The 13,306-nt window shown below is 32.0% G+C and overlaps 2 protein-coding genes across 4 annotated transcripts; one reads left to right on the top strand and one right to left on the bottom strand.

Moving 5' to 3' along the window:
• Positions 1-418: 418 nt before the first annotated feature.
• LOC109340894 (protein LURP-one-related 4-like) lies at positions 419-1,589 on the top strand. Its single transcript, XM_019578657.1, has 3 exons — positions 419-700; positions 796-1,008; positions 1,164-1,589. Exons 1-3 carry the CDS (start codon positions 476-478, stop codon positions 1,296-1,298), a joined length of 573 nt encoding a protein of 190 aa, XP_019434202.1. The 5' UTR covers positions 419-475; the 3' UTR covers positions 1,299-1,589.
• Positions 1,590-5,600: 4,011 nt separating this feature from the next.
• LOC109340895 (myosin-11-like) lies at positions 5,601-10,966 on the bottom strand. 3 transcript variants are annotated; one of them, XM_019578658.1, is made up of 9 exons: positions 10,679-10,966; positions 10,228-10,428; positions 10,011-10,133; positions 9,868-9,905; positions 9,652-9,760; positions 6,902-9,334; positions 6,661-6,798; positions 6,268-6,353; positions 5,601-6,181 (listed from the first exon to the last, which is right to left on the bottom strand). In XM_019578658.1, the coding sequence occupies exons 1-9, from the start codon at positions 10,748-10,750 to the stop codon at positions 5,947-5,949; spliced, it is 3,435 nt and encodes a 1,144-aa protein (XP_019434203.1). In that variant the 5' UTR covers positions 10,751-10,966; the 3' UTR covers positions 5,601-5,946. The 3 variants fall into 3 exon arrangements, with proteins under 3 accessions (XP_019434203.1, XP_019434204.1, XP_019434205.1); XM_019578659.1 differs by having other exon boundaries at positions 5,601-6,150; positions 6,336-6,353; XM_019578660.1 differs by lacking the exon at positions 6,661-6,798.
• Between the last annotated feature and the right edge of the window lie 2,340 nt (positions 10,967-13,306).

The raw sequence follows: 13,306 nt of genomic DNA, 5'->3' as shown, positions 1-13,306 counted from the left end.
GGATTAGTGCACCATCCATGTATAGCATGATAATAACAGCCAAATTAAGATTTTAATTTTTTTCACTACCAAATGTATCTCCTCGTCTTTTTGGGTAAGGAATTAATCTTTTCGTTATTCGTGGTTGTTCCTTCCAACAAATGTCACTCCTAGGAATTGAACATTCGACCTTGAGGATCCAATGAGGTCTTACACTACTAGACCATCGTTTTGTTGATCAAATTAAGATTTTAATAATATCACATATGATACTTAATAACTAGTAATCAGGAAGTTTTTAATGGACATCATTATCTTCTATTACAGTTAATAATCAATATTAAGTTCTCCTTCCACCACCTCAAAAAGTGCTTAGAATAAACTACCAAATTGGTAGGTCCAAGCATTTGCATATAAATAAGCTGCACTAGCTACTCCTCTTCCTTAAGCAGATCAAAGCAAATAACATAACTTAATCTTTCTCAAACATCACAAAATGTCCAAGGTTTATCCTCAGGAATCAACATCCTCTACTTGCTCCAGTTCCAAAAGAGAAACATATACTCTATGGATGAAATCACTTGTATTCCACTCTAATGGTTGCACTGTTTATGATTCAAATGGTGACATAGTTTACCGAGTTGATAACTATGATAGAAAGGGTAAAAGAGAAGTTAACCTTATGGATCTGAGAGGTAGAGTTCTCTGTGTTATAAAGAAGGTACTAGCTAATTACTTTCACTAAACCATTGTTATTATTGTATGAGAGTATGAGATTCATTTTGGTTTTAACTTTTTCTTGTTTATATTTTGCAGAAATTACTAGCTTTTGGAAGTTGGGATGGCTACAAAAGTAACAGTTCTAGTTGTGAAAGGATAGAGGAGCCATGGTTTCAAGTGAAAAGATGTAATAAAATAGGGAAAGAAGCATGTGAGATTAAAGTGGGGTGCCAGAAATATTGCATAGTTAGAACTATTGGCAAAGTAGCATTCATGATAATAAACACTGATGGAGATATAGTTGCAGAGGTAATAATTCATCTAATATATATTTTTTATTTTCTATTTATTAATGATCACTATGTTGATTTCCAAGCACATAAAAATATATAGACCATATGAATAATTAATTTAATGTATAGTCTGGTATATTGATGTTATGGTTAAATTTTGAAAATATGCAGGCAAAGCAAAAGTACTCTCCCTCTGGTGTTGCATTGGATAATGATGTTTTAACTTTGGATGTGGCTGCAGACACAGATCATTCACTTGTAATGGCTTTAGTCACAGTGTATGGGCTGATATGCGGTAGAATGTAAATTAATTGTCAATGAGCCATACACAACGAGAACGTATGAGACACGATTTTTCACAATAGATCTTTGTTGTTTTTATTCAGAGGCCCTTATTCAGCAACCACTGTATGTCTTTGTGTGACTCACAACTTTGTAATTCCCACAGTTGCTTTTGTATATTTTCTGAATTACAAGTTTTTTAATTTGGCTCATTTTGTATAGAAGATCTTGAGCTCTACCATGATCATAGAGGTGTATGTATTTATGTATATTTATATAGTTTACAGAGGAAACAGATAATATTTATGTACTTTAGATCTTTGGTGTTTTACCAAAATTGTGTTGCTTATGTTAAGCTGGTAACCTTTCCAATTTGCATATATGGATTCAATTTACACCTATGTTCATACAACTTTAGCTTTTCTGGCAGTAGTCAATATTCTTAATTCATGTGAGCCTGATTCTGATTGCTAAGGAGCATGTTTCATCAATGGAAGATCATATTTGGGTTTTGTTTGAGAAAATTAGGTTATAGTTGTGAGATTATAGTTGATACTTGTAGACTTAGTTGAAATTTCTGAAATTGTAGCTGAAAATATTTATGAGTAAATTATACTCACATCCCTTGAGTTTTAGTGAAATTACATAAAGTATCCCATACTTTTCTATCCCTACACAAACCTCCCCTAGTTTTTATATTTTCGTTACATTGACTACCATGTATAAGAAACAAGTGTAATCTTTTAAACAAAAAATGTGATAGATGCAATTAAGTTAAACAAAACATGATATATTTCATAGACAAATCCAAATAATATATAAATCAATATATTGCTATTATTTTTTGTTACATAATGCATCAACATTTCTAAAGAAATATTGTTTAAATCGCTCTTATAACATAGTGTAACGAACCAAAAATAATAAAAAAATATTGACTCATATATTATTTGGACTTGTCTCCACAATATATCATGTTTTGTTTAACTTAATTGCATTTATCACATTTTTTGTTTAAAAGATTACAATTATTTCTTATACAGGAGTGGTCAGTGTAATGGAAGTATAAAAATTAGGAGAGGTTTGTGTAGGTATAAAAAAGTGAGGGATAGTTTGTGTAATTTCACTAAAACTCAAGGAATGTCAGTATAATTTACTATGTTTATAACTATATAGTTAGTTGATTGAATTATAGATGTTATGCAAATTAGGTTGCAATTAGCTTATATTTGTTATGTGACTTAAAAGTATATTATATATATTGATGCAACTTATAATTTGATTAAAAGTTTAAGAGGTTGTTTGGCATAATTAATATGTTGACATTTTTGGGAATCATATTTAAAATTTAATATTCTCAACTTTCATAAAAGTTTAGAGAAAAAAAATCAAGACATTTCACAACATTAATTTATGAAGGAATAAGATTGTTGGATTTCGTTCGGAATGTAAAATTTGTTTATGTGAAATGACTCTAATCTCATCATCTTTCAACCTCTTAACTTTAATGAATGATATTTTTAAAAACCAATCACATTCTCAAAAATGTTCCACGAGAAACAACAAGACAACCAAATATGAAAATAAAAACTTACCCGAAATCACATTATCATGCAACCCATTCTCAATAATGTACTAAAAACATTCTTTATATCAAACACCCCATATGAAACATTATCTAAGAATATAATAAGAAGTTAGAATCAGGTAAATAATTTTTTGATAGGCAAAGTTTTTGACGTATTTGAACTCAAATACTCACATTTTATTTCACACAACTCTATCAACTTAGGTGGAATAATGTAAATCAGGATTACCAAGTTAAATCCAATAGTTCTAGTCATATGTTTACAATTTTCAATACAAAGTTTCTCTTTTATACCTCTTACAATCACCCTTGAGGTTAGAATTTTCTGTTAAAAAAAATAAAGGGAAAAAGGCTCAAACAAAGCCTGGCAATAATTCTTTTGGCATTTGTGGTATGGTAAATCTAGTTTATTCAAAATGCTATATTATCTTTAGATAATGATAATTTTGATCTCTTTTATCTCTTAAGCATGTCTTCTCTGACTTGATGTATGAAAGTTGAGCTGTTATTGACACTATATGGTTTCTAGTAAAGGAAGAGTAGCCATATATTAAGGACTATGTTAGAGAAGGGTCGAGATCGATTGTTAAGAATTTTCAAGTGTAAGTTATGTATGTAAAAGAAGTCTTAAATTTGAAAATAATGGATAAGTTGAAGTAGATTAAGCCATAGACATAATGTATAGACATAAAAATGAACCATACCTCATTGACAGGTCTTGAATACAGTGACAAGACACATAAACATGATGTCTTAAGATTATTGGTCAATGTAAAATTTATTTAAGTCATTCTTTTTTTTTTTTTTGGTACTATCAAATGATATCTCATCACCCTATTAGTAAATAACTAATTCCTATCGGGGTATGTGAATGCACCTTCCAACAAGTGTCATTCTCACGGATCGAATCTTTAACCTTTTAGTCATCTTAGAAATTTAGTGGGTCTTACAACACTAGACAAACTCATTGTTAGTGTCATGCTGATTGTCTGAAATAACTAATGACATTAACTAGATTAACCACATCTCTCTTTGTAATGTTCATGGGTTGAACTTCTTTGTACTTCAATGAATTTTCTTCACCAGATAAAAAGTTGTCAATGTTCACTTAAATGACAAACATAATAAAACAAAAATCATTTTACAACCGCATGCATAACAGCATAAGGTTCCATGTTATAATAACATGACAGTGCAAGACAATGGTATCCTGACTTATTGGTACAATGAAAACACGAATATATTCCTACATCCTAACCACACTAGACATAAGCACTATTTAGTTTCATTCCAAAACAGCTTTATTTTCCTTGTTGGTATGCTACCAGCATTTTTTTATAAGACATACGTGTGGTCCTAGTGACTCCAATGTTCAATAATATCTGATATTCTTCCATATTGGTCGGATATAAGTCTCTTTCGTGTTAAAATCATGTGCTACATAACATAAACATTAGTTACTAATGAGAACCAAGAAAGTCAAATCCATTGAAAGAGACAATAATAGAATCAGTCACAATGTGAATGTACTCTATACAGTCAATTATGTATAAATATATTGGTATAGAGTTACACATGATGCACAACATACACATTTGCTACAGTTGAGAACTGTAGGCAATAATGTAGTACAATAATAATGCAATAGACTGTAATTTGCTTTACGTATATGAACGAGTGACAATTTTTGGGGTTACATAATCTACATTTTAGACATATTATTAGCTGTTTCATATATTCCAGATTCAGAATTGATATATAACTTGAGTTTAATATTTGTGCCTTATGAATGTAAAGTTTTTTATACATTTAATATATCATCTATCATTCACATATATTATTTGTATTAAAAAACTAATGTATAAATAATTGATGATGTGATGATAATATAAAAATATTCTTACGCTCTTATTGGATAGACTATTCTATCACATAACTTGGGGGCTTGTTATATTATGGACGTCTTCATTATTTTTTCGCTTAAGGTTGAGGTTCTTTACAGATAAATTACACTTAGCCACTCCTCAAGTTCAGTCATACCCCTTGGACAAAATTATATGTTCTAATAGAAATCTAGTAAGGGTAATGGATCAAATGAAATTAGCCTAATTTGTAGAGGGTAAGGGAGATTAAAAAAAATATAGGAGAAATGATAAAGAAATATTTAGTGATCAATATTTATCAATGAACATTATTTGTAATAAAATATTACGAGGTCGTTCAATCCAGGTTGAGATTCTCTCTAGTAATGGATGGTCCAATATTAGGTGGATTTGTTAACATATGTCACACAAAAATTCAAAGGTCCAATTTTTTATTTATTTTTAAATTAAATAATATAAGAAATTAAAAATTCATCTTAACCTCATTTGTTCAATCGACGGAGTCCTCCCCACCGAGAGTGGAATAAACGCTAGTTGTGAAGAATTATATGGTCCTCATTTTATGTAGCTTTCTTACATTTACTCGAACATTTCCTTTTTTGTACTACCAAAGATATTTCCTCACATTTTTGGGTAGGTAACTAATTTCTTTCGGGGTTCGTGACTGCTCTCCCAATAAATGTCGCTCCTAGGAATCAAACTCTTGACATTGGAAATCCAGTCAGACCTTACACTATTAGACCAATGCCTTGTTGGTCGAGCATTTCCTTTTACTAAAATGAAAGAAATATCACTTGAAACATGCAACAAAAGAATTGTATGTTTATGCAAAATCAAATCTGCATACAAAATATGTTCAATAAAAGAACTGCTGATTTGTATTACTATCAATTAAAGGAAACAATAAAAGAATATTTATACAAACTTAAAAAAAATACACTCATGAAAAGCTCTTACTGGAACATTACAGTGAGAGCTCACTATTGGTAACTAAATAACACTCACATTACAAATACCAGAACAACTCTATGATGGTACCCTTAAAAGCAAAACCAACAAGACTAATTAAGAAAAGGTGAAGACAATGCATATATATTTTTCTAATGTACACATTAGTTTTTATTCATTTTAAACTGTTTCCAGTGCCACCACAACTATACATTACAAGCCCCCAAGATATCTTGAAGAAGTTGACAAGATGTTAGTTTTTAACCTTCCGGGCATTCTTCAGGGTCCTTACGGTCATAACAAGCTTTTGTCTTTCACCTTCTACCTCGGCGAACTTGAGACTCATTTCCGAGTATCTTTCTTGCATCTCTTTCAGTTCACTTTCCATTGATTTGTTTCTTTCCTTCAATGATGATAACTCGGTAAATATGCCATCCTCATTCTCCGTTATGGACATGTCTTCTTGTTTTTCGGACAAATTTGCATCACTGCCATGGACATGAAATTATCAATAATTAAATGATTAAATAATTAAAGAGAAGGACATGGAAGGAAAGTAGAAAAGCAGCCATACCTGTTGAATGACAATGCACTGTTTTCTTCCGACACGGGTGCAGTACCATTGAGATGCTCAACTGTAATGTTCTTAACCCCAACAACCTGTTTAAATCACAAGCTAATGTAACTTCATTGCAGATAGACAGTTGAAAAGGCAACATAAATTGACAGTTCAATGCTAAAATGTCAATCCATATACCAAGCAACTAGATTGACTTAATAATTCAAACTTTATGGAACATGAAACATTGTCTGAGACAGATCATAAATAAACATATCATTGAAAATATATTATTTCCATCATTCATAAATGCAGTTTGATGGATATGCCAATTTATTAAGAGGCTCAAAAAATTTTCAGTGATATTGCCAAATTGTCCAAGTTTTAGCACTATATGAATAAGTATACCTTCTGCAAAGCAATGCTATGATTGAACTCTTCTACTTTGTTCACCAGTTCCTCAGTTTTGCACTGGAGTTCCCTTTCCTTCTCCAAAAATGAAGAACTCGACATTTCCAAGGCTGTTTCCTTTGACTTTATCTGGCCCTGCCAAAAACAATCTTGATTGTTAATGCCAATAGTGAACTCTGAGAATATTACTTGTAAAATTACACATCCTATCTTCTCAGAATATTACTTGTAAAATTACCTCTAACACTTCAAATTTATCCTTCAAAGTCATTTCTTTTGAACGCTGAGGGATTGAAACAGTTTTTTCGTTCTTTGTAATAGTTTTACTTCCATAAGAAAGTTGTGTGCATCCACTACTATCCTTGAGCCTCTTCTCAATGTTGTTTAATGCATCATCCTTCTGCTTCAGTTCATCCTTTAGCTGGAGAACTTGTTTCGTTATCTTTTCCTTCTCGGCCTCATCCTCGAAAAGAGAATTTTTCAAGTCAATATGTTGAGCTTTAAGTTCTTCTAATTCTGACTCCAAGAGATTAACCACTGTCTCCTTTCCATTCTTGAGATGCCTCATCCAATTTAGCTCATCAAGTAACTCTTCTGCTTCCTTCTTCATCGAAGAAATTACACTGACCAGCTCATTTCTTTCCACTGTTCCTCTCTGTAACAGAATCTCAGATTCCTCAACCGACTTCTTCATAAGTTCCAAGTCAGTTGTTAAAGTTTCCTTTTGTTTTAATTGCTCGGAGAACCATGAAATCTCTGATTTAAGCCTTTCATTCTCGCCTTTTATCATCTTCATCTCCTCAGAGATTTCCATACTAAGTTGTTCTTCATGCTTCTTCTGATTTTGAAGCTTCTTGGATTTGTCCGCAATATCCGACAACATCTCTTGTATCTGAATTGTCATCATATCTATTTGATTGGAAAGTTCATTCAGTTTTACCTCATAACAAGCTTTGTCTGACAGGAGCTCTTCTTTGGCCTTATGCAGCATTTGCTCCAGTAGCCTTTTCTGCGTACGAAGTCCACTTGCTTCTGTCATTGCTCTCATGGTAGCCTTCTCATTTGCATCAAATGTAGATGCCATTTGCTTCGAGAGTCTTCTGAATTCTTCTTGAAGCCTCTCAGCAGTATTTGCATTCTTTTGCCTGGTCTTTCGCAAAGCTTCCTCAGCTCGGATAGCTCTTTGTTCCTGCTCAACTTTGTCACGTGTCACAGCATCTAGGTCAGCTTCAAATCCTTGGGCTTGTTTCTCCAGTTCCTCTTCTAATCTCCTGATTTGAGTTTCATGTGCCTTTATGGTAGCCAGAGAATTTGAGAATTCTTCTGACTGTTTCTCAGCTCGGATGGCTCTTTGCTCCTGCTCAACTTTGTCACGTGTAACAGCATCTAGATCAGCTTCGAAACCTCGGGCTTGTTTCTCCAGATCCTCCTCTAATCTCCTGATTTGAGTTTCGAGGGCCTTTATGGTAGCCAGAGAAGTTGAGAATTCTTCTGACTGTTTCTTGAGTTGATTTTCCAGACCCTCAATATGGTTCTCAAATTCGTCTATATCAGGAGAAGGAGATGAGCACTCATACTGCATTTTTAACTGTTCTTGTAGTTGACTTTGTTGCAGCTTATACGCAATGTCATGTTTTTCCTGTTTCAATATCTCATAGTCTAGTGCGATCTGCTCCACCTGCATCTCTAACTCATCTTTGTCTCTCCTATACATCTCTATTTCACCATAGAGATCTATGATTTTTTGCTCAAGCAAATCTGTCTCCTTTGCGTTGATGTGCTCCTTAACAAGCTCGTCCAATTCTTTCTGATCTTCGTCATCATCTGTTTCGAATTTAGAGAGGTTTCCCTCTAACTCATGCGAATTCTTACTCTGCTCATGTTTATTTGAAAGATTATATATCTCCTTATTTTTCTGCTCCAACATATCATCCAGGTCCTGCACTGCAAGAACTAGCTCAGCATTTGATTCTTGTGTCTTCTTTAACTGTAATCGAAGATTTGCATTCAGGTCCTTCTCATAATTCAACTCTTCTCTAATTTCTTCAACAAGAGTACGAAGATCCCCACTTTCCAACTGTGGCCTGTTACTCACTTTGGCCTCATTGTTGCGTTTTTTGAGAGACCGTAGATTATCACATTCTGTCTTGAGTGCATCTCTTTCGTCTTTCAAGCCAATGATTTCCTTTGAGAGCTCTTGCCCTCTTTTGCTTTCTTTTACAATTTGCTTCCTGAGAGTCTGCAGTTCCAAGTCTGACATGTCCACCTGCCTCGCCAATGCAGAAAGTTCAGCTTTGAGTCTTTTGATCTCGATATCAGATGCCTCAAGGGACCGTTCCTTTGGAAGGGCAACCTGAGAACCATTTGTTGAATCATCCGCACTCGAACCATGTTCCGATCCAGCTAACCAGTCCCAATGTGACTTCTTTTGTACATCGTACATTGATGCTGAGGCCTCTACAGCAGGTTTTTGAGGCATTGAAGTTTGGCTCACATCAGACAGAAAACCATTTGTGCCAGGGTGAATGCTAGTGTTTCTTTGTTCAAGTTCTCGGGGAGTATCAAGTCCGGAACTGACATCAGAACTTGACAGAGTTATGTCAGATCCACTTGATGTCCTACAATCAGCACTCAACTCAGCTCTATTTGTGTTTGATTTCCCAGAGATATCCTGTGAAGTATGAACATAGTAAGAAAAAAAGTAATAATTTTCGTAAATTTTAACAGCCAAATAGAAGAAAGAAAATGAATAACATTTGCACTTCGAAAGGACATGACTGTTGAATTTCAATTATGAAAAACATGACAGTAATATGTACACAGACGAAGCCACTAGGAGTGTGCGAATGGTGAGGGGTTTATGTAGTTTGTGTGAGGTCATAGATTCAAATCTCAGTGTGTCATCACTCACCACTAGAACTTCAAAGAAAAATGTTCATAAAAATTCTCTTAAAAATGGATATCTAGTCCCGAAGAGAGAAATCTTACTTCAGAAGAATCACTTTTTGTGCTTTCATCTATATCTCCATTGCTTAAATAGGTCCTCAAGCTCCTGTCATTGTTTTTTAGCTTGGCATCTTCACATTCGTCTTCCTCTCTGCAAATACCATTCAACAAGAAGAAACCTCATCACCAAAAACAGTTGAGTGGAACACAAACTACATTACCTACAAAAGAAAATAACCATGATAATTTCCCTTATACCTCTTATCATTATTTTCTTGTATTCTCTGTATTGATACCTGTTCATCAAGCAACAAAAAAAATCAAACTTTTCACCGTTTCTGCAAAAATTAAGTAGTGTGATCTCTTAACAAATCAGAAAATGGTATAAACCAAACACTAACATGTAAAACAACATCACAATGAGAATTCTTAATGGGAAGAGAAACTGAAGAGGGCTTAGTAGCTTCTACATATTTGGCAATGTCTATAGAAACATCCCCAATATTGCTAGCTTTTGATAATCCCTACAAATAACCAAGAAGCTGAATCAGATTATGCCATGAATCAATTACTTAGAAAAGTTAATTATCAAGAATGAAAGAGAGAGAAAAATAATACCGTTGAAACCAGAAAATAGTATATTCTCTCATTGAATTTCCCAGTTTTAGGATCCTGAACAAACTTGACAGATTCATATACAGGATTCTCCCATCTACAAACTCCATCATTGACCTTAGTTTTCTCTAACCTCGTACTTGGTTTTCCAGTGTCCCCTGGAATTATAGACACCACCAAAGCTTCCACCCCAGGCTGCACCATCTGAAAATAGTAGTAATAATAATTTGCATTAGAAATTAAAAATCTCAACTTTCACCATAACAACGCCATTATGAAAAATTTCAAGCACTACCCATGATTAATAATTTGCATTAGAAATTAAAAATCTAAACTTTCACCATAACAACGCCGTTATGGAAAAAATCAAGCACTACCCATGATTAATAAGGGCTACAAAATTATACCCTTTTAAATTTACATTATAAATGTGTGAAATTTGAAGGTGATTAACCTGAGTGACATGGAAGTGAAGTTTGAAAACTGCTTTGACTTTGTTTTTATCAGTTCTCCATGGTCGGAACATTTTATTGGCTGAACCGGGAAATTACGTCATGAACGAGTGTTCCGGTGATGCACGTGTAAATGCAGAGAGTGTTGAAGAGTTGAAAATGAAACAGAGTGAGTAGATCTGATTCTCAGTTCTTAATTTGCTCTCTACTACTACTTTGGTACTGTGTTGTTGTCTTGTGTCTGTGGAATAGTGTTTGTTTATTTAAGAAACCAAATGACACATGGTCTGGAAATGTTTAAAAAGATAGCTATTTCAATTTGCATGCGTCATATCAAACATCACAATTACAATGGGAATTGGGAAGCTTCTCTGTATAGATTATTAGTTGTGTGCTAATATTAACTTCATTAAAGAAATAAGGAAAAATATATGCACCAAGACTTTGGACTATCATGATAAAAATAATGATTTTATGTTACAAATTTATATATTAATAGCTTAATTTTAATTATTATCAACTCTTTAAAAAAGTTTTAAACGTTATCATTTTACTATGTTATTCATTATTTATTTTAATCATTTTCATAAAAGTAATTTAAAATGAATGATAATGATACAATGATTAAGGACATTTACTACTTATATTTATATGATAGCACGGGAAAAGATCCATTTATGTATTTTCTTTTATATAATGAGATTATGTGTATTTTTTTAGCCACAGATACATGGAGCGTTGTTAATAATATCATTAATTCATTACCATATTGATCCATGTGACTGTAAAATTGATGCATTACCATATATGGTACATCTACTCTACTGCTCGTGCACTTATATAATAATAAAAACCAATCAATTTCGGTGAAAACCGACGAATTAATGTTGTTTTGCTTTAAATTTAAAACACAAGAGAGTAAAACGTTGGGAAAACGCAAATGCAACCCAAAGAAATTTTAGTCGAGAAAAAGATGTACATTTACTGACACTGTATATTTTATATATTATCATTTATTATTTATTATTTATTTTCAATAATTATTTACTCTTAAAAACAATTTGAATAAATGGTAGATAATATAATTAATATATATAAATCTATACATTGTCAGTGTATAAATATTACACGAATTTTAGTTTGAGTTTAGTGTATATATATATTATGTATGTAAAGATTTATATTCAATTAATATATTATTCATCATTTATTTATAATATTTTATTGAAAAGTAAATTCTAATTAAATATTAGTGGTGAATGATGTATTAATCAATTATAAAATTCTTATATATATTTTTTCTTTTAATTTATTGTGTTAAAGTTTCAAATTCGTATGATATGTTTTGAAGATTAAGTTTTGAAGTTAGTTATTTATTATTTATGTTTTGAGTATTTTTTTTGGTTTTCTATCAATATCTTTACACTGTAGACAATTCTGTCCGAGCTGGAAACATCTATAAGTATATGAGGCTAATTCTTCCAATAAATATTTTTCATCTACAAGACTTGAACCCACGACCTTACTTAAGGGAAATCAAGTATGTATCACTTGAATTAACCCATGTTGGTTATATTTTGAGTATTTGAAGTGTGATAGGAATTATAGTGGACCTTTGCAATTTAAACTATCAACTTTTTATGTGTATTTGTTTTTAGGATTTTTTTTTTATAAAGGGTGTTTGAAATTGTGAGGGGTTTACATATATAGAAATATATTTTTGTTTAATTTGACCCGCTTAATTAGCATATGATTTAATTAGTAAATTATTAATTAAACTATTAATTAAACCACTAAATTAGTATATGAGCATCATAATTGATTTGATGATCAACATTAATAATAACATAAAAGGCAATTTTATATCATGTAGAGGTCACGTGTATTTTGTAAACTGTGACTATTTTGTAGGAGGAAATCAAATTCGAGTTATATAAGATTATTATAGATGATAAAATTCTTTCTATTAAGAATTTAAAGTAGTTGCATTCCCAAAAACTTAAACATGACAATTCTAATTAAGTTAAAACAGTTTTTCACTAATCTAACTACACACTTACATGATCAATCCAGTGGATGGGTGAAGAAGACGTTGCCCAAGACTCAAAAATTAAAAAAAAATAGTTCACAATCTTCATGATTTGTAGTCTCTTATATTCATTCAAACTTTGTTGCAAACTTTCCCATACTTAATTTTTTATAAACTATGGAAACTTGTTTTTTTTTTCACTTTGGGGCTTGGAAAAAATGTTAGAATTGAGCTGAACGCTTGAGGCATGTGATCTTATTCTTATGTATGAGAAGGTAAATATAAATGTTAAAAAAAACATAGTGATACATATACTATTGTCTTAGTTCTAACGTACTAATATTCATTCAAGGTATTTTAATAAAAAATAAAAATAAGAGTCAACAACTGGTGAAAAGGAATTTTAATCCAGACAAAAACAAATATAAGACTAGTCGTTGGAACAGTACAATATCTTGAAAACCCCAAAATAAAGAGTTCAAATCTGATGGTGTTTTTTTGGAAGAGTGCGCAGTGAGGTCCATATGGGTTAAAAATAATTTTATTAAGATTTACTATTATAAAGATGTAAACAATTATTTTTAATATTGGTGTGGATATA

This window comes from Lupinus angustifolius, unplaced genomic scaffold, assembly GCF_001865875.1.
Source record: "Lupinus angustifolius cultivar Tanjil unplaced genomic scaffold, LupAngTanjil_v1.0 Scaffold_279_15, whole genome shotgun sequence".
In the NCBI taxonomy this organism is placed as follows: Eukaryota; Viridiplantae; Streptophyta; class Magnoliopsida; order Fabales; family Fabaceae; genus Lupinus; species Lupinus angustifolius.
This window is presented reverse-complemented; position numbering and strand designations above follow the sequence as displayed.